General features: G+C 35.8%; 1 protein-coding gene across 23 annotated transcripts in view; it reads left to right on the forward strand.

The window, feature by feature from the left end:
- Nucleotides 1-19,509, forward strand: part of LOC109099546 (supervillin-like) — a 73,199-nt gene that overhangs the window by 27,640 nt on the left and 26,050 nt on the right. For 13 of the 23 annotated variants that reach the window (XR_006161347.1, XM_042767624.1, XM_042767625.1 and 10 more), the window contains exons 2-14: nucleotides 2,581-2,641; nucleotides 3,136-3,221; nucleotides 7,207-7,267; nucleotides 7,752-7,900; nucleotides 8,152-8,758; nucleotides 9,411-9,494; nucleotides 12,765-13,550; nucleotides 14,040-14,207; nucleotides 14,788-14,822; nucleotides 16,391-16,455; nucleotides 16,794-16,930; nucleotides 17,746-17,841; nucleotides 19,098-19,383. Coding sequence is in view for 22 of the 23 variants with exons in the window: in XM_042767612.1 (XP_042623546.1) it covers nucleotides 2,581-2,641; nucleotides 3,136-3,221; nucleotides 7,207-7,267; nucleotides 7,752-7,900; nucleotides 8,152-8,758; nucleotides 9,411-9,494; nucleotides 12,765-13,550; nucleotides 14,040-14,207; nucleotides 14,788-14,822; nucleotides 16,391-16,455; nucleotides 16,794-16,930; nucleotides 17,746-17,841; nucleotides 19,098-19,383 (2,621 nt within the window). In the remaining variant the exon portion in view is untranslated. The remainder of the gene's footprint in view (nucleotides 1-2,580; nucleotides 2,642-3,135; nucleotides 3,222-7,206; nucleotides 7,268-7,751; nucleotides 7,901-8,151; nucleotides 8,759-9,410; nucleotides 9,495-12,764; nucleotides 13,551-14,039; nucleotides 14,208-14,787; nucleotides 14,823-16,390; nucleotides 16,456-16,793; nucleotides 16,931-17,745; nucleotides 17,842-19,097; nucleotides 19,384-19,509) is intronic. The other 10 variants (XM_042767619.1, XM_042767630.1, XM_042767628.1 and 7 more) reach the window with 8 other exon arrangements.

The raw sequence follows: 19,509 nt of genomic DNA on the forward strand, positions 1-19,509 counted from the left end.
GGTGCATTTTGTAAAAAATTTAGCAGGTGTCTATGACTAGCAAAGCACTTTTGGACATTTTGTGCATCCAAATGAATTATAATTTATCATATTCATTCAAATATTTAATTTGTTTTTGATCGTAGTGGAAGAATCCTGTAATAGTCAGTGTTTTGACTGCTTTAAATGTAAATACAGTAGGTTAATGTGTAAATGTATGAATGGTTTTTAGAGATTCCCCGTCACCTAATTCGCCCTTTCCTGGAGTGTAGACACCAGCTGTCTCATTTAAGACTCTTAAGATCTTCCTCTCTGTCTCTGAATCAGTAAATGACAGTTTTACACTTCTTTGAAGGCATTGAAGAACGTTTGGAGTTGAGCTAGTATTAAAACCTAAAACAACATTAAACATCATGATTTACTGGAAGTGTTGCCATACCTATGCATGTTGGCACACTTCCTGTGTCCACACTGACTAATCCTATTCCTCTTGAAGACTAATCCTTTATTAGTTAAGACAAGTGCTACAATAACACCTGACTGTCACAATTTGGCCTTGTGTTTTCCACTTGCTGACTTTCATATTTTATCACTTTTTTTAGTAATTAATCGTCTGTTTTTTTTTTTTCTTTTTTTTGTTTTTGAGTTTTATGTTCCAATTTATTAGAAATATTTATTAGATCACACATTTCTTGAGCACCAGGTCCAGCATATAAGAATGATTTCTGAATGATCATGTTCCACTGAAGACTGAAGTAATAGATACTGATAGTTCAGCTTTGCCATCACAGGAATAAATTGCATTTTAAAATGTATTCAAATATAGAAATGATTTTAAATTATAATATTTTACAGTATTACAGTTTTTACTGTAGTTTATCAAATCAATGCAGTCTTGGTGAGCACAAGAGACTTCAAGAACATTTAAAAATCTTATCAGCCCAAACTTTTGAATGGTAGTTGATATTTGTTGAAATGTGATAAATTTGAATCTTTCTTCGTAGTTAATAATACAGTAATTATTAAAATAATTTTCACTTATATTGTGGTTAATTTCTAAATGTGCCTAAACAGTGACAGTGTTTAGAAGCCAGAGAGCATTGAGACTATGATCTCGTCATATGACCAAACAGGCTGTGACTTGCTTAAGCTGTATCTCCTCCATGTGCTTCTACTCCGACTAATGCCAGATATCAGTGACTGAACCCTGTAGTCATGCAAGTTTATCAGTCACCAAAATATTTTGTACTGACTGTGCTGGAAAACAGGTGTGTGATATGCTGGAACATAAAATTAACCTGAACAAGGTTCAGAGGAGTGCAATCAGCTTCTATATGATGCTTGTTATAAATCGGAGTGGTATGTTGGTGTGTCACAGGCCTGTGGAATAACACACATGCCATTTAAAGTGCTGCAAATGTCGCACTTGACTCTGTCTGATTAGCTCTGTACTTAAGAGGTCACAGAGCCAAGATGTTGTGGATTTCCATGCATGTCTGTTAGCAGTGAAGGCTCTCAGTCTCAACAAGACCAGACCATGCAATGCACATAATGAGTGCTTAGGATAATTTTCGTGATCAGTCTATTTTATCTGCATTACGAACTGTCAGTTTGCATGATGGATTTGTGTTGTTGTTTCTGCTTCTGGGAAACATTGTCGTTAACTTTTAATTTACCCTGTAGTGTTAATTTACTGAAGACACTGGAAAATCTGCCAATGCTTTGTTTTTAATGCTTCATTAATCACTTGGTTTGCTTGAACGGCAATGGCTTTGTAGTTGAATTATCTCAGATGCAACAGTAACACATTGGTAACACATGGTACAGGAAGATGTCCTCAGTGCAGAGTACCAGACCAGAGGGGCTTCTGTCATTTACTGTGAATACACTGTTCGTTGAAGCTAAAAAAAACTACGTACAGTATATCAGGCATAGCAGCACAAATCCACTATATTTTGCCTCCACTCAGTGTCTAAGTTCTCTTTCCGTTCCCCTCCAGTTGATGTTGCCTTGTCCGTTGGCCCTGTGACTCTGAATTGAGAGGAGATTTTTAGGCAATGAGAAATGTTTTTAGCAGATACTCATCCCAGCTGTAAAAACTCACTCCGTACCAAAACAGAGTCAATCAGTTGGCTCTCTCATTCATTTTCTCTTCTCAGATGGTTTTTATTGAGAGAGGAGGAGGTAATTTCATCTAACCACGGTTCTTATTGTAGATTAACATATTTAAATATTGAATTTCTGAATGTCAAAAAGGGTTTTTGGTCTGTGTGGGAGAATGTGTGGTCAGGCTATTGATCTGTGGGGAAAATAGAAACACATGTTTTGTTTTGCTTTTCCAATCCCTCTGTGAGTCTATCAGATGTCCATGTGCTTATTCATAGAACTGATGCCTCACCTGGATGACAACACCAGTATAAGTCATTTAAAAATAAGTCTGTTTAACCATGGTCACAGCACCAAGTTAAAATCCATGAAATTGATTCTATTGTTTTGTTCCTGACCTTCATATGTGGCCTTTGAAACATCTTTTGCTGATCCTTCCTGTCACCAGCAGGAGTATTTGTAGTCTGAAGGCTATGCTCTCTTTTGCGCACACAGGCTTCACAGGAGAAACAGCTCCTAAAGTTGGCAATTCCAAACTACAACGGAGAGCTCTTAGGTAAGATCCTTATTTTTATGTAATACTTTTGTAGAATTTTTATGTAACTTTGGTTTTGAGTGCTTTTATAAGCCCAATGTAAAAGATCCACACCAACAGAAATCCACTCTTTTAAAAAGTCTTGTATAAGTCTTGAACAAAATTAATAGGACTATATTGCCTTTCATTCATTCTCCCAACTAATTATTTTAGTACTGTATGATGCTGTTACATTGTTTGCTGTTAGGAAATATTGCTTAACTTTGTTTCTTTTACTTAAATAAAAAAAAAAAAAAAAACCTTTTTCCAGTTGTGGAAAATAAATTTTCATTTTTTATGTGAAGATATTGCATTACATATTTTTTGGATGGAACTGTGTGATTTCTGCCAAGATTCTGATCCCTTTTCAGGTGCTGCTTTAACAAAAGCAGGCAGTTCTGAGGCCTCTTGTTTCTGTTATAAACATTATATGCAAAATATATTGAAATTTAAAGCTGGTTTCTCTTTCTATCCAGCTTCCAGAAAGAGTACTTGTTTGAAGAGAAAGACGAGGGAACCAACAAAGAATTAGATGTCAGTCTGCTGGGAAATACACTCAAGGGTAAGTGAAATATACATCTACACTTCAGCTGTGGTTCTTTATTTTGGCTATTATATACTAGTAAGTATTTGACTCACTACACCAGAAACTACTATTTCTTTCACAAATTTAGCAAAATTCAGTTGACTTCTGCACTTTTCTAATTGAGGTGTGTTAGTTTAATGGTTAAGTATCTTAATACAAAGGTAGCAGGTTTAAATCCCAAGGAGGATTTGAGGACTAAATGATCACTGGCTCTTAAGTGCACTCAATTTTAGAGTGTCTGTCCCTGATATAGTCACATGAGACATTCTGTATTCACATTAACATCAAAGTTTTCACCGGTTGCTTTAATACTTTGTTCTTTCAGTTAGCATTGACTGCTTCCTGGACACATGGAGGTTATTGGGTTGGGGGGATGGGATACTAATGACCTATGTTTGGTTTGCTGGGGGCCACCTGTTGTTGGACAAGCTGTCTTGCTTACTGGCCCTGAAAATGTGACAGATGTGGGAAAAAGAGTGCCAAGATACTTTGTAAAATAGTTTGTAATGTAAGCCAGTCCAGAAAATGGGTGAACATGAATTTGTGGAGCTGGTAAGCTCCAAAAGACATTTTTGCATTGTTATATTCTGCCTTTATATATATATATATATATATATATATTATATATATATCTATATATATATATATATATAATATAGATATATATATATATCTATATATATATATATATATAATATATATATATATATATATAGTACAGGTCAAAAGTTTGGAAACATTACTATTTTTAATGTTTTTGAAAGAAGTCTCTTCTGCTAATCAAGCCTGTATTTATTTGATCAGAAATACAGAAAAATCAGTAATATTGTGAAATATTATTACAACTTAAAATAATAATTTTCTATTTGAATATATTTTAAAAAAAAAATAATTTATTCCTGTGATGCAAAGCTGAATTTTCAGCATCATTACTCCAGCCTTCAGTGTCACATGTAACATCCAGTCTAATCACATGATCATTTAGAAATCATTCTAATATTCTGATTTATTATGAGTGTTGGAAACAGTTCTGCTGTCTAATATATCTGATGAATAAAAGGTTAAAAAGAACTGCATTTATTCAAGATAAAAAAAAAATTCTAATAATATATATTCTAATAATATATTTTCTTTACTATCACTATTTTATCAATTTAACACATCCTTGCTGAATAAAAGTATTGATTTTATCTAAAAAAAAAGAAAGACAAAAATTACTGACCCCAAATTACTGACCAGTAGTGTATATTGTTATTACAAAATATTTATATTTTAAAAACATAGCTTCTTTTTTTTTTTTTTTTTTTTTTTACTTTTTATTCATCAAAGTATCCTAAAAAAGTATCACATGTTCTGAAAAAATATTAAGCAGCAGAACTTTGATAATGAATCATCATATTAGAATGATTTCTAAAGGATCATGTGATAATGATCCTAAAAATTCAGCTTTGCATCACAGAAATAAATGATAATTTGAAGTCTAATAAATTTAAAAACAATTATTTTAAATATATCACAATATTAAATTTTTTTCTGTATTTTTGATCAAATAAATGCAGGCTTGATGAGCAGAAGAAACTTCTTTCAAAAACATTAAAAATAGTAATGTTTCCAAACTTTTGACCTGTACTGTATATAATATGTATATGTATATGTATTGTTTTTATGTTTTTATTTATATTTAATATTTTTTCGTTTTGCTGTTTTTTTTTTTTTATTTTTATTGAAGCATATTTTTATTGCTTAAAAAAAAATCTAAAATCATTTCTCAATGCATGTTCCTGGTCTTATTGTGAACTATTTATTGTGCTTCTAATTCAAAAGATAAATTTGTCTTTTAGTTTGTTTGTGTAATCTTTAATCAAAATGTTATAATATTGTTCCTCTTAAACGACCGTCCTTGTCCGCTGACGTCGCACAGGTTATTTGATATTTACTCAATAGCCAAATAACTGTTTAGACATTTGTTTTAAGACACTCGCATTTGGTTTGGCCCCGATTCTAGTGCATAACACCCACTTTTCACCTATATTTAATTCCTGATGAATGAAGTCCACATTGTTTCCCCTTGTGTGTGTGTGTGTGTGTGTGTGTGTGTGTGTGTGTGTGTGTGTGTGTGTTTTGTAAATTTGCTGATAACAGTAGGTGTTCTCCTTTCTGAAAAACTTATGACAGGGGTTAGTCTTGGTCAAAAACTTGACATGACATAACCTGAACACACTCATGCTGTGTTACTTAAAATATATTAAAGTGGCTGATAAATTTATAAAAATAAAAATAACTTATTTATAGAATTGATTAAGCTAAGCAAGTAAGACACACCTGACCTTACTTCAGGGTGTCTGCAGGCCTTAAAAAATCTTATTTAGCCCTTCCACAAATCAAGGCCTAAAAAGAACTTGGATCAGAAATTGGAGCAGAAAGTCTCAAATTCATAAAGACATGGCATATTAAATGTTGCATGCACTGCAAAAAATAAATATATTCCTCAATATTTGTTGTTTTCCAATAAAAATATCTAAACATCCTTGAATCAAGATTAAGTGAGTTTATGCTTCAAACAAGAACAAACAATTTTCAGTGTGGTATGAACTTGTTTTCCCTTTGAAAATTAAGTAGATTTTTCTGAGGCAAATATTTGTTATTGTTTTAATCATAAACATTTCATTTAGATAATTTTTTCATAAAACAAGACTTCATATTTTGTAATTTTGCTTCTCAAGTTAGAAATGCATTGTATTTAAGAATATTTACACATTTGCATTGGAAAATGAGACGAAAATGCTGATGAATGAACAGTAAAAGTTATTTCCAAATACTACTGGTAGGGAGCAGAGATATTCAAACCTTGAATGAATAAATAATAATAATAAAAATAAAAAAAAATAATGGAGATTTGTTGGAAGTTTTTTCAAACTTGAAATGTTGCCACTACAAGACATTTACGTACATTTAAAGACTATTTTGACGTATTTTGTTCTATTCAATTTTTTACTTAAATTTTCTTTCCTTGGTCTTCAAAAGGTCTTAAAAAGTCTTGCCTTCATAAACCCTGCAGAAACCCTGTTACTTGACTACATGTAACCGAAAGAGAAATCCTGCCCTGTCTCTTCATTGCATCGTCCAGATCTTAGCTTTGAATCCCAGAGAGACCAGGCTGAGGAAGCATTGTTAGAAACAAGTGTGCTGTGTGTACACATTAGCCCATGATCAGTCTTCTCTCAATCACTTCACTGGTCTCCTGGTGACTGGACACAGTTGAGTGTCATATTTCCATGTTTACAGCTGAAACAACATTCATTAATGATGCACCAATGATTTGGCTAACTTTTGTGGAAACGCAGTCTGTGGAAGCGCAGCTAATGTCAGACGACTTAAGTGTAAGCAGCTTTTGTTGACTCTTGTCTACTCAACTATTATTGGAACTGTGTCACTGTAACAACATGGCAGTATACTTAGTGACACAGTAAGCAAAAATATATAAGGATCATGAAAGATATAGATTATATTTAGAAAACAAATGCAAGGGTTGGGGATTGGCATATTTTTTAAAATGCCTGGATTAGTTTTTTTTTTATAGTGTTTAGTGTTTTTATATGCTTACCACTCATTCTTGAGTCTTACTGTAGGAAAATGTTATGCTGCCAAAGAGCTTTCAGAATTGAATAGGTTTATGATGCTGCTGGATAAAATATGCCTGTGAGGGTTAGTGTAATACATCAGATACATCATGAAACATGACTTGGTATTAAACATCAGGAAAGCTAAACTATGTAAAGATTAGGTTGTCCTCGTGTGGTGCACATTATGCAGTTAGCTATATGTGTTTTGTTTTTTTCTGAGTTAAGATTATAACAGATACGGTATACTATATACTGTATGTTTCAGTATTTGTAATGGTTTTGATGGATTTACCACTGTTTTTACTATGCCTTTCTTTTTCTCTTTTTTTTTTTTTTAGTCTCAGAATTAAGGAAACGTTTTGAGAGTATAAGCTTGAGTCAGAGTTGGGACATGAACAGGTGAGAAATTAAATCATTCTCAAAGCACACACAGCCAAAGGTCAGTTAATGCAGGTGTTCGGCAACAATAACAGAATCACAAATTGTCAAATTGTCAGCATGCTGTTATTGCCAAAAAAGATTTTAGTTTCTCTTTCACACACATTTTTAAGCTCTTCGCCAGATTTAAAGTAGCCTACATATCCAAAAACACCAAAATAAGTTAATAATGTATAATAAACATTTAAATGTTTGGGGTCATTACTATTTTTGCTCTATTTTATTTTTTCAAATATACACACAGCCTTGTTGAGTACTATAAGTTTCCTTTAAAAACATTAAAATATCTTACAGACCCCAAACTTTTGAACAGTACTGTATAAACATAAAAATATCAAATATATAGAAAAGTAACTAATAAACAAAGTATGTTTCATTAACAAATGTTTTTTTCCTCATATTAAGAATTATGCAGTTTAATTTCCTGTTCCACTCCTGTTTATAGGAAAGAGAGAATTGCAAGGCGTCTGGAGGGAATCGATAGTGACGTTCTCCAAAATCTCCCAGGCTGTGGCGGTCTAGTTACCAATCGACTGCTAGAGGAGGACACTCCGAGATATACCCGTGCAGCAGACACTTGTGACCCCTGTACAGGTGAGAAATGTGCTTAACATTTTTATACTTGGAATTATATTTTGAATTATACTTTAACTCACCTATAACATGAATGAGAAGTAATGTGTTATGAGAAATAATTTGCATTAAACATTTGTATATTAAGCAGTGCATATCAGTGCAAACAATGTTCGGTTTGAGTTGATTAGCTAGTGGTTGGTTTCTTGTTTAAAGTTTAGACAAATTGATTCAATGTAATACATTGTCTTTCTTTCTCTCTGTCATTGTAGTTTCTGTTCAGCACTATGGCAAAAATGACCCAAACTGCCCAAATCTGCACAGTGCAGAGGTTCAGTCCAGAACCCACACAGTCCAACCGGAGTCTGTCTACCGCACTGGCTCTGGTCAAGTGGCAGAGCTTGACTCTAAAGCCGAAAGGATCGCACGCTACAAGGCAGAACGGCGCCGTCAGCTAGCAGAGCGCTACGGCATCTCTCTGGATCAGGAGACGGAGACTGACTACACTGCTCATTACTCCAGAACCTCCAGAGAGCCCGATGGCTCAGACCATCAACACAGGTCAAAGGTAGAAGGAGGAGATGGGGTGGACCATAATGCTTCCATATCCGAACGCGAGAGGATGATGAATCTGGAGAACCAGAGGAGGGCACAGGAGCGGGATAGATTGCATGGAGGTGGAGGGGTTGCACTTGACCCATCTGCATATATGGATGTATCTGGGTCTGCCAGGGTGCCAGGGAAGGAACCAGGGGCGATGGGGGTTCCCAGCTCACCTAATGCAGGCCAAAGGGCCATGATGCCATCTCCCAAACAGGGAGCATCTCCTGGTGATCTGTTTATTGAGCAGCAGGCTCACAACATCCTCCAAAGACACGGGTGAGTCTTCCATCCTAGTCACCAAGTAGTATTAGTATCGTCATTACCTTCACTTACTCTTTCCTTTCTTGGAAAGAATGTTGGCTGGTATTCCCCTCAATCTGTCTTTAACAGGAATTTTCCCCAAAAGAAAGCCGTCAATTTGCAGGATTTGGCTTGCATGCTGTTAGGAGTGTTTCAACAGCTCCCTAAAGAGAGATGGGCTCTGTTCAGTATGACACATTATCCATTAGCATTGACCTTTACTGTCCTTTGGCAGTTGTTTCTTTATGGCATGGGACAGTGCTTTGTGTGACGCATTGAAATTAAAGTGTGTGCCAAATTAAGCAACAAAAGATTCCAGCAGAATTGAAAAATCCCAACATCAAGCCAATCCAAAAAATGACAAATGAATATGATAAAGTATGATATTCAGGAAATACCCAGAGCACATTCATAATGTTAGTATAAAGTTTGATTGGTTAGTTAATGTGAACAAATGAGGACTTGGCCTTTAAAACCCTGTTCCCAACAGGCCAAGCTCAAATTTCATAATGTATTTGAGGCCATTTAGGAACATAGTTTCTCTAGTTTTTCCCCATTTTTTTTTTCTACACACAAACACTAAACTGTTGAGTGGTTCACTCTCTTGGGCGTTTCTCAACTAATTTAGCTCCTGTAGCCAGTCAACAAACCAGTGGTCACTTCAGACTGATGCAGAAGGAGACACCCTCTCTCCAATCAACTGGCCTTCCAGGTACCATGCATTTGGGATTTATGGGTGTGTTTGACACCCTTCACTTAACAGTGGTCCCACCTAACCTCATGGCCCTATCTCAAACCATCTCTAGTCCTGTCCTATAAACGTCCTTGCTGGTATGTGAGGTAGGAATGACTGTGACAGGAGTCTTGTGTTTTCTAGTGTAGTCTGGTTGTTCCACTTTGGTGTGCGATATGGACAAAAATATCTTGAGTTTTTTCGATAACAATAATTAAATAATATTTTTTTTGTGCTGGTACCTTGATCAACTGTCAGTAGGTGGCAGCAACTCTTGTCTTAATGAGTGATTCACTGAATCATTCATTCAAACGATTTGTTCAAAATAGCTGATTTAATTTAGGGATGAAACAGTGTTGCTCTGGGACACAAATATTCTGTTCCAGCTTTGTTTGTAAACGGTGTGTATACAGTATACTATAGTACATGTTTTCATATCATTATAAAGTAATTGATTTGTTGACTAGATGCTGCGTTAGTAGTGAAAGAACAGAAGTATGAAAGTTACGTGACATGTGGCCAAGTATGGTGACCCATACTCTGAATTAGTGCTCTTCATTTATCCCATCCAAAGTGCACACACACAGCAGTGAACACACACACACACACACACACACACACCCGGAGCAGTGGGCAGCCATTTTACACAGTGCGAGCCAGCCAGGAGTATGTTTTTCTAAATTGAATGTATGTATGCTAAAGTGCCCTTTCGTTCTGGTCTAAGGTGCCCCCTTGATCGTTTCTTTTTTTGCAAAGTGAGAGACATACTCCATGTCAGCTCGCATATCATTAACACAACAGTTACAATATTATTACTGATGATAAATATTGCCCACCCCTACTAGGGACCACACTTCCAGCCTGGAAGACTAGAACACAAATTTGTAAATTTTGTGACTGTTTCTTACTTTGTTTCTTACTTAAGTGATTGTGTTAGCAACCTGGTTTTACAAAGAGCTAATAAGGTTTTCAGGTTGTTTGGAACCAGCAAGGTAGAGGGCTCAGGGTGTGGTTTTGAGTTGGGCCTATCATTTCAGTAACAAAGTGGCCATCCTCGTGCACATTTCTACCAACCATTCCATCCACACTGTTAATGAGTGTTGTGGGTTTGAATTTGATCATTGAACATTTAAACCTCTCGCTGCATTTTTACCATTAACTAACTATTGCTAATATATACTTGGCACAGTTCACTGTCCAGTGTGTGTGGTTTATCCCTATATGGTGGTTATCGTTCTCGTATTGTGTTTCAGTACCTGACTGAATCAAGCGTGACTTGTTTGAGTTTGTGGTACTGTGGTGGAAGAGAAAATTGTTGAGCTGTGAGTCACCAAATCTGACAAGAATGTAAAATCATTTGGCCTGCATTAGCTCAAAATGCCAAATGAAGAGTGTGATAACCTGATTAGTCATGCGAAACACCAGAGCCAAGTTTGCTGGGAAATTTATTTTATAATGTGGACTTGTTTCTCCTTTGCCATTCCTTGTCACTTAATGTCTGCTGAATTTGACAAACGATGTAGATAATTTTTGAGTTTCTACTCAACTGCCATAAATTTGCATGTTCAGTCGACATTAAATTGTATTTATTTATTTAAATATGTGACCTTGGCCTTATTGTAAATGTAGCCTTTAAATCAATAAACCTTTGTTTATATTTGCATTTACTACAGTTACATTTTTTTTCAACCACTTTTTCTTTTCACTAACAACATCTCAAAAATAGTTTTGGCTGCATTTTTTTTTTTTTATACAGATGTTTTGTTTTTCTATTGTAGCCTTACAAATACAGTCCACTTAGAGGTGGTTAAAAACAGTTCACATGACTCAATTACAGAGTGCAGAGCATGGTTTCAGTTAAACATGGGTCAAGAGAAGCTTAATGGAGTACATTTTACCATATGTGAAACTCAAGTGTGAGTGTATAGATGGCAGCCATAAAGCTCGGGTCAGGAGAAACTGCTTTTATCAGCTAGAGCAGTATGGGATAGAACTCATAAAAGGGTATGTGTAGAGAATGGTTGAGTTGTTTGTTAACTTCTGTTATAGCTCTCAGGCTCAGCTGATGGAAATCAAGCATTAACATAGGTGAAATGGTGGAAAAGAAGAGATAGACACACACAGAGTGTAGCACTATAAGAAACAGACATCTTTTAAAAGCAATATAGGAAGTTTTCTTTGTGATTTAAGTTTCTTCACTGGTAGTGCACTGACAGCAAAAGTTTTTGGATGAGAGAGTCTTTTGCCTCCCCCTGCTGAGAGCTTTGATTCTGCTGACCTCAACCTAAAGATCCAGTCATCACAAAATAAGCAAGTTTTAACCTCTCTCACCCAGCATGTACTGAACTGCTGTGTAGTGTGAAATTAGCTGGGTGTTTAGATGCCCTTAGCTACAAATTTATATGATGATATATAAGGAAGAAACTGCATTTATGCATCAAAATGGTTAGAGGCTTTTTCTACAGTTCACAAATAAGCTTATCTGGAATTCACAAAGCTGAATCTCTTGGATTTTCAGTCATTTGTCATCTGAAGCAGGGCTTTTCAAACTTGTGTCTGTGGAACCCCAGGAGGCTGTAAGGTAGTTGGGGGGCACGGTTAAAGGAAGAAAAATATACTTGATTTAAACTTTATTTTATTTCTCTTCAGATTTATACATTCTACACTGCAGATATTTTCATAATAATTGTTTGCTTTATTTTGGCTTAATATGATTATAGATGCTGTAAAATTAAAAAAGCTAATTATTTAATTTCGACAACATGTATTTAACAACATGTCTTAATTTTTATGTTTAGTATTTTTCATCACACAGTATAAATGGCTCATACGTAAACTATAGCTGCCTATACTTTTCCCTTGCAACCCTGCTTTGAGATTGTTTCCAAATATCACAGTTGTTGTGATTTGCTGCTTGATTTTGTTACCGTAAGCACAACAGTTTTTCACATGGTTCTCATTATTCCAACCACTGAAAAAATCAACTTTGATACACACTGTTAGTTTCTCAGTGTTTTTATTTTATTCCAAACACTGTCAGAGTTGCTTTTTAACCACATTCTAATAAGCATAAACCATACTGAGATGCTTCCACTGGTTCTGTGGCTTGGGTTGTTTTGGTTGGATCAGAATTTCTTGCTTACATTCACTTCCAGGATCATGAAACAGTTCTGTTTTATTTTATTCTTTTGCAGAGTCAGTTAATATCTAATTTAATTCTCAGTAACCAACCCTTTTTTCTTCTCCTGAAATCCGAGTTAGGGAGAGACTGGCCCGTGATGAGCCATTTTACGGGGGTCAAACAGCAGAGGGACCTGCATACAACCAGTTTCCCCAATCATATCCTCGATATCACCCTCACAATCAGAACCTCCCTGATGCTCCAGCCAAACAACGGCTGAATTACCCTGGACAAGAGGAACGCCATGACCTGTGTGGCCAGAGCTACTTCACTATGGGCAGCGAATCCGGTTCCAGGCATAAACAAGAGATTCAAGAAATGCTTGAACTGGAGGGAAAACAGGATGTGAGGATGGAGGGGCTCCTGCAGAGCAGGAAGTCAGTTTTACCTTCTGAAATTCGGGGGAAAGAACAGAGCACTGTTGACCCATGCCGAGGAAGAACTGACAATGTAGAGGTAAACTCAGGCATCAGTCGGCACAGGAGAGAGGATGTTGCAAAAGACCCCAGAGGGTGGCGTAGAGGTCAGTCAGGGCAGGAAGTTTACACAGAGCATGTGTCCCGACTTCAGGCCACAGAGTCTATGCAAGCAAGAGCTCGTGAAGCTCATAAAAGTGCTGACACTAGCTGCTATGCTGCAGTCCAGACCTCCAGTGGGAGATATATGCCAAATTCATCCAAACCTCTGGATACTGGAAATGTCCAACAGAACGCCATCCAGAACCCAATCAGAGAGGCTGCCCCTCAGGAGAATGTACCCAATGGCGATCACCCATCCCATGATGCCAGGGTTTCAGTTGCCCAACTCCGCCACACCTACCTGGAAAGTGTTGCAAGTCCTCGGAAAGCCAAACTGTAGGTGGTGGTACATTATCAATATGTGTCGACTTACTAACATATCTAACATTGACGATTAACATGCAGTTAATCAAAATCTCATCTACGTTAACTGCTTGGAGAATGAAAAGACTGTGATCTTACAGAGGAATCACTCATTCAAAGCTGACCAGCAGATTTTAATGCTCCATCCCTTTAGCCATCATGGTGCTCAGCTTGTCTAGTGCACACTTTGTCAGTAATAATTAACCATTTCTGTTCTTTTGTCTTACCTTGGCTTGGCAGCTTTGTGTTTCTAGATACAATTATGGATGTATTTAGTTGTGCTGACAGAATAATTCTTAACCTTTTTTATGTTTGTAGGGTTTTCAATAGTTAGTTTAACCCACTGTGAGAATGCTCAAATGAAATATTCATCCAGCATTAGCATTTTGCTCTTTCTCTCATGCCTGTGCACCTGCCATTCTTCAATGCTGCCTTGTTCAGTCATGCTTTGTGACGTAATAGGGCAGAAGATGTGCCTCCAGATACACATGCACCCTGGAGAAGTGAGAGAGTCAAAGATCGCTCATCTCATCGCCCTTTGCGGTATATCTGTCCCACTGAGAGTAGAATTACATCTGAGAGGTTTAGAACGCAGCCTATCACATCAACTGAGTGCGAACAGTCGGACCGGTAGGAATTTTGAGTAGTTTTATGCACGGTATTGTAGAGTTATCCTGGAGTGTAAATTTTAAATAACACTTGATGTATACTTGGTAATAACCCAGAAAACTAAAACCAGATTGGTTCGAAATCAATTTTTTTTATTTACCTTTTTTTAACTGCACTGTATTTATGCACTGATTGCTTATTAAAGTTAGCCTTTGGCTCTCTAAATAATGCTTTATCTTACTCCTTTAACAGACCGTATAATGTTTACATGTGTAGTAGATTCTAATCTGTAGGTTTGGTCTTTGGTTTTTGTGAAATGCTCTGTCATTTTTTTTCCTCTTCTATTTCTGCTTGGCGAAATCTATAATTCTGTCTAACGCTGTGGATTAAACAGTTCTGATTGTGTTTTCAGCACTTTCCCACTAGTTGCTTTGTGTATTTTCCTTATTCTTCTTTTCCTAAATATGCTGCTGCATTTTTCTGCTTACACTGTTGCAATTTTTTTCCAAGTCAGCTGGTTGAACTAATCATTTTCCAATCCTAAACGATTTAATGTTTAATTGTAACTGTTTTATAAGACTTCAAATTTTGTTCTCTTTAGGTCTCATCTAAGCCCTGAACTACCGAGCCCTGAGGGTAAGTCTGAGATTTTTTTATCCATAAACTACACAATCTGTATCATCACTTAAGTTGTAATATAACATGCCTTTCTATTGTTTTATTTAAAAATAGAAAGTCACTCTAGCTAATTTTAGTTGCTGTCTTGCTGTCTGACTTATTATGTATAAAAACTTTGTGATGGGGCAAAGCTTATTTTCATTTGGAAAAGCTTATGGAGACATGGCATTGAGACTTTGGAGATAACCCTAGGCAGAAGTAGTTGACTCTGTGGAGTATCCATGATCACTCCAGAGAGCAACAGATCTACTGTTTTGCATCTCTGGAGCTCTAGTTAAGCTAGTACTGCTTTGCTTTTCTAGTCCTACTGTATGTGTAAGCAGTGCCAATTTGCATTGCAATGTTTTAGAGCTGACTGAAACAAACATACACTTCTGCTGAAGTGTCTGTAAAATAATAAAAAAAAAATGTTTAATGTAAGTTTCATGTATTTAACAAGGCTGCATTTATTTGATCAAAAAATACAGTTAAACATTATTATTGTTAAATATTATTGAAATTCATTTTTTTTAATAATTGTTGTTTTAATTTTTGGATTTTAAAATGTAATTTATTCCATTGATGGTAAAGCTGAATCTTCAGCAGTCACTATTCCAGTCTTCAGTGTCACATGATCATTCAGAAATCACTTTAATATGCTGATTTGGTGCTCAAGGAAAAACAATTGTGTCGCTTAATATTATTGTAGAAAACCATAATATATTTTAGGACTTTTTCAAAGAACAGCATTTATTTTGTGATGTTTTAAATTTCTTTACTATCATTTTTAATCAGTCTAAAGCGTCCTTGCTGAATAAAATCGTGCTGAATTAATGCATGCCCTAATATTTTTAAACAGTTGTGTATTACCTTAAAATTCTGCCTTAAGAAAGAAAATGACTCATTTAAAATCGTAAGTGGGCCCCTGACTAAAAATGAAACAATAATATTATAAGACCCCTTTAAAGGGATAGTTCACCCAAAAATTACAATTGTATCATTCGCTCATCCATTTGTCATGTCATACCCATAAAACTTTGGTTAATCTTCTAAACACAAATTAAGATATTTTTAATGAAACTTTATTACACATGAATCATTTAAGTTTTGGTTACCTGACCTTTCAATGGAGGGATAGAAATCCCTCAAGTTTCATTTAAAATAACTTAATTTGTATTGAAGATTAACCAAAATCCTCTGGGCTTGAAGCAACATGTGGGTGAGTAAATGCTCACAGGTTTTCCTTCACGGGTGAACTGTCCCTTTAAGTGTTGCTTAGATCATGCTACACTTTATATTCGAGCAGATTTTAATACAGTTCATTGCATCTGGTAGATGTACAGCATTTATTTTTCACTGCTGTGTCTGTCTTAAGGTTAATGTTTGTGAAATCAGAGCAGAGAAGCAGAAATTTGCTTGTGTAATCTTTCTACCATGTGTTTAGCATTGTGTTTGTCCTCTAAAAGCCTTGGGATTTCATGAAATAGTTCTCATGAGAAAGCTTCTGACTCATTCTTTTTCCTTCTCTTCTTCCTGTGTTTTTCCAGTAGATGAAGAGAAACTGGATGAGAGAGCAAAGCTGAGTGTAGCCGCCAAGCGCTCTCTCTTCAGGGTATGTGGTGCTTGAGTGTGTCTTTGCTTCTGTTCCAAACCCTGAAAGTGAGCTGCTTCTCTTTCTGCTGTCTATAAAGAAAGCATCCTAACCAAATTCAGTTGGGTACAACCCAGTTGTCATTTATGCAGACCACACAAATGACCCCTTACATGAAGTGCGCATAAGAATTTGTGTCCAACAATACAATTTAATGAGTCTAATAGAACCTGAGCAAAAGGAAAAACATCTGATATCTTGACCAAGCTAGTAAAGTCAAATGCAGTATGTTAATGTTTTGATTTAGTTTTTTGAAGTTATTGTGTGAAGCTTTCATACAACGTTTTTCTGTTCTTTAGGAGCTTGAGAAGACTTCAGATGGTTCAGTTTTGAAGGCATGGAGCAGGAACGCTGCTGTTGAACGGAGGCTGAGGAGAGGTCAGGATCGCTCCCGCACTCAGCCGGTCACCTCAGAGGAAGTGGTCATTGCTGCTACGTAAGTGCTATAGTATGTGACATGCTGAGTAATTCAGGTTGAGGAAACAAAAATTCCCCCAAATGTTTGCATTTGTTAGTTTCAACATTTACATCAACTTGAATATTTAAAAGATTCGGCAAGATAAACTACTGTTTACTGGTGGGTCTGTAACATTTAAAAAAAAAAAAATGTTAAATAGAAACCAGTTAATTCAAATTGTAATAATATTTCGCAACGTTGTTTTTACTGTATTTTTGATCACTTTACTTGATCAAAAATACAGTAAAAACAATGTTGCGAAATATTATTACAATTTGAATTAACTGGTTTCTATTTTAATATATTAATATAAATATTAATATGAAATTATATTTATTCCAGTCATTTCTCCAGTCTTTAGAGCCACGTGATCCTTTAGAAATCATTCAAATTTCATGCTCAAGAAACATTATTATGTTAAAAAAAAGTTAGGACTTAAAGAACAGCATTTTTTTTTAAGTAGAAATCTTTTGTAACAATATAAAAGTCTTTACAGTCACATTTGGTCAATTTAATGTATCCTTGCTGAATAAAAGTAATAGGTTCTTTCAACAGAAAGAAACCTTACTGATCCCGAACTGTAGTGTAAGCTTCATACAACATGTACAGTCAACAAATGAATATGGCTTCAGAACAAGTTGCAGTATTTACATTCTTCTCAATGCTATTTTTCCTTTATGTCCTATCCCTTCCTTTTCTTTCATGTGGTGTATGTAGCTATGATCTGTTTTCTTCAGTTTCCTTTTTTTTCCTGTGTCTTTGTTTCTGTGCTTCCTGCTCTGTGTGGTTTAAAGTGTCCCTGGCCATTTGTCACAGTCCGTGACTGTACAAACCTCTGTAACACGTGTTCCTAGTCCCACTCTAGTCAGCAGCTCTGTGACCAAATACAGGTACCCAGGACACACACACAAACACTCCCATGAACGTGTGCACGTAATACAGGCATGGTCACTTTTATCAATACTAATGTTTGTCACTGAGAGCTTGCATGTTCACAGATGTCTTTACAAAAATGTCTCAATTTCTTTAAATTTGTTTATCATGAGAAAAGCGCTCAACAGTTGTGTTGTGAAATATCATTATTGTTTAAAATAATTGTTTCCTATTTCAATATATATTTTAAAATCCAGTCTTCAGTGTCACACGATCCTTCAGAAATCATTTTAATATTCACACTTGTGGCCATTCTTATCATGAATGTTGAAAACAGTTGTGCAGCTTAACTTTTTTTTAAATATTTATTTATTTGTGCTTAATTATTTTCCTATCTAAAACATTTTATTGTTCCCATACTTTTGAATGGTTATAAAATGTATATTTATGTCCCAAAAACAAAAAAGTTTTCACTCAGAAATTCCAAACAATTGCAAAGAAAAAGGAAGTAACACATTGAAGTAGAAAAAAAATCATTTTCCTTTTTTTAGCATACTCCAATAATCTTTGTTTTATTTACAACTTTGATAGGTCAAATTAAGAACCAGCACCCTCTTGTGGTATTTTCAGGCAAATACAGATCATTAGTTTACATCACTTGCTCTTAGAATTAAGAGTGAGATTTTCAGAAGCACACCGCTATTTGTGACTACAAATAAACTTTTTTCCTGATCATCATTGACTTGTGTTGAGCTATAATACACTTATGGATATGACAATTATATTAGCTACTGATTTTGTATTCATAAAGGGGATGTTTTTAATGTTTCCTAAGGTCATGAAATGCTAAGTTAATAAAAAATGGGTCTGAATTACTTGTAGAAATGTGAGACATTGCTGGGAGGAATTTGAGTCATGTCACTTTTGTGTTTTTTGCTTCATCAGCAACTTGTTGAGCATATAAATTCCATGACATGTTTATCTGCACATGCTACTATAATCTTATAATCTGAATGAACAACACATTCTAAATGTTTCGTTATGTGGTTATGTTTACACCGCTTTATTCATACTGTAACATTAATCACAATTGCTTGTATATTATATGCATGCATGTGTTTAATCAAAATTTATGCAAGCAGTTGTTTAATTCTTTATCATAATTATGTATGATAAATACAGTCATGCAGCCCAGCCTTACAGGCGATGTAATGGGATTAATATTAAACACATTAAGTGTTCCTGAACAGTCTGGTGTTGGTGTATCCTACAGCTTGCAGGCATCATCTCAGCAGAACTCCATGGTGAGGGAGCAGGCCAGAGAGGTTCGGCTGGCTCAGAAGGCAGAGGAGATGGATCAAGCTCGCCAAGTGTCTCCAGGAGAGGATAGTCAAGAGGAGCCAGACCTTTCCACGCTCAGTCTGGCAGAGAAGATGGCACTCTTCAACCGCCTGGCACAGCCGTCCAGCCACGGCCCTCGGGCCAGGGGAGATACTCGGTCTCGTAGAAGTAATGCACGCTACCAGACTCAGCCAATCACACTAGGAGAGGTTGAACAGGTATGTACCATTTCTCTCTCTTCATTAAACAGCTAGACCATTCTAATACATGCCACAGTTGAGAATTGTATCAGTTTAGTACATTAATCATCATGTAATTTAAATCATGAATCATGCCGGGCCATT

Source organism: Cyprinus carpio, chromosome A12 (genome assembly GCF_018340385.1).
Source record: "Cyprinus carpio isolate SPL01 chromosome A12, ASM1834038v1, whole genome shotgun sequence".
NCBI lineage: Eukaryota > Metazoa > Chordata > Actinopteri > Cypriniformes > Cyprinidae > Cyprinus > Cyprinus carpio.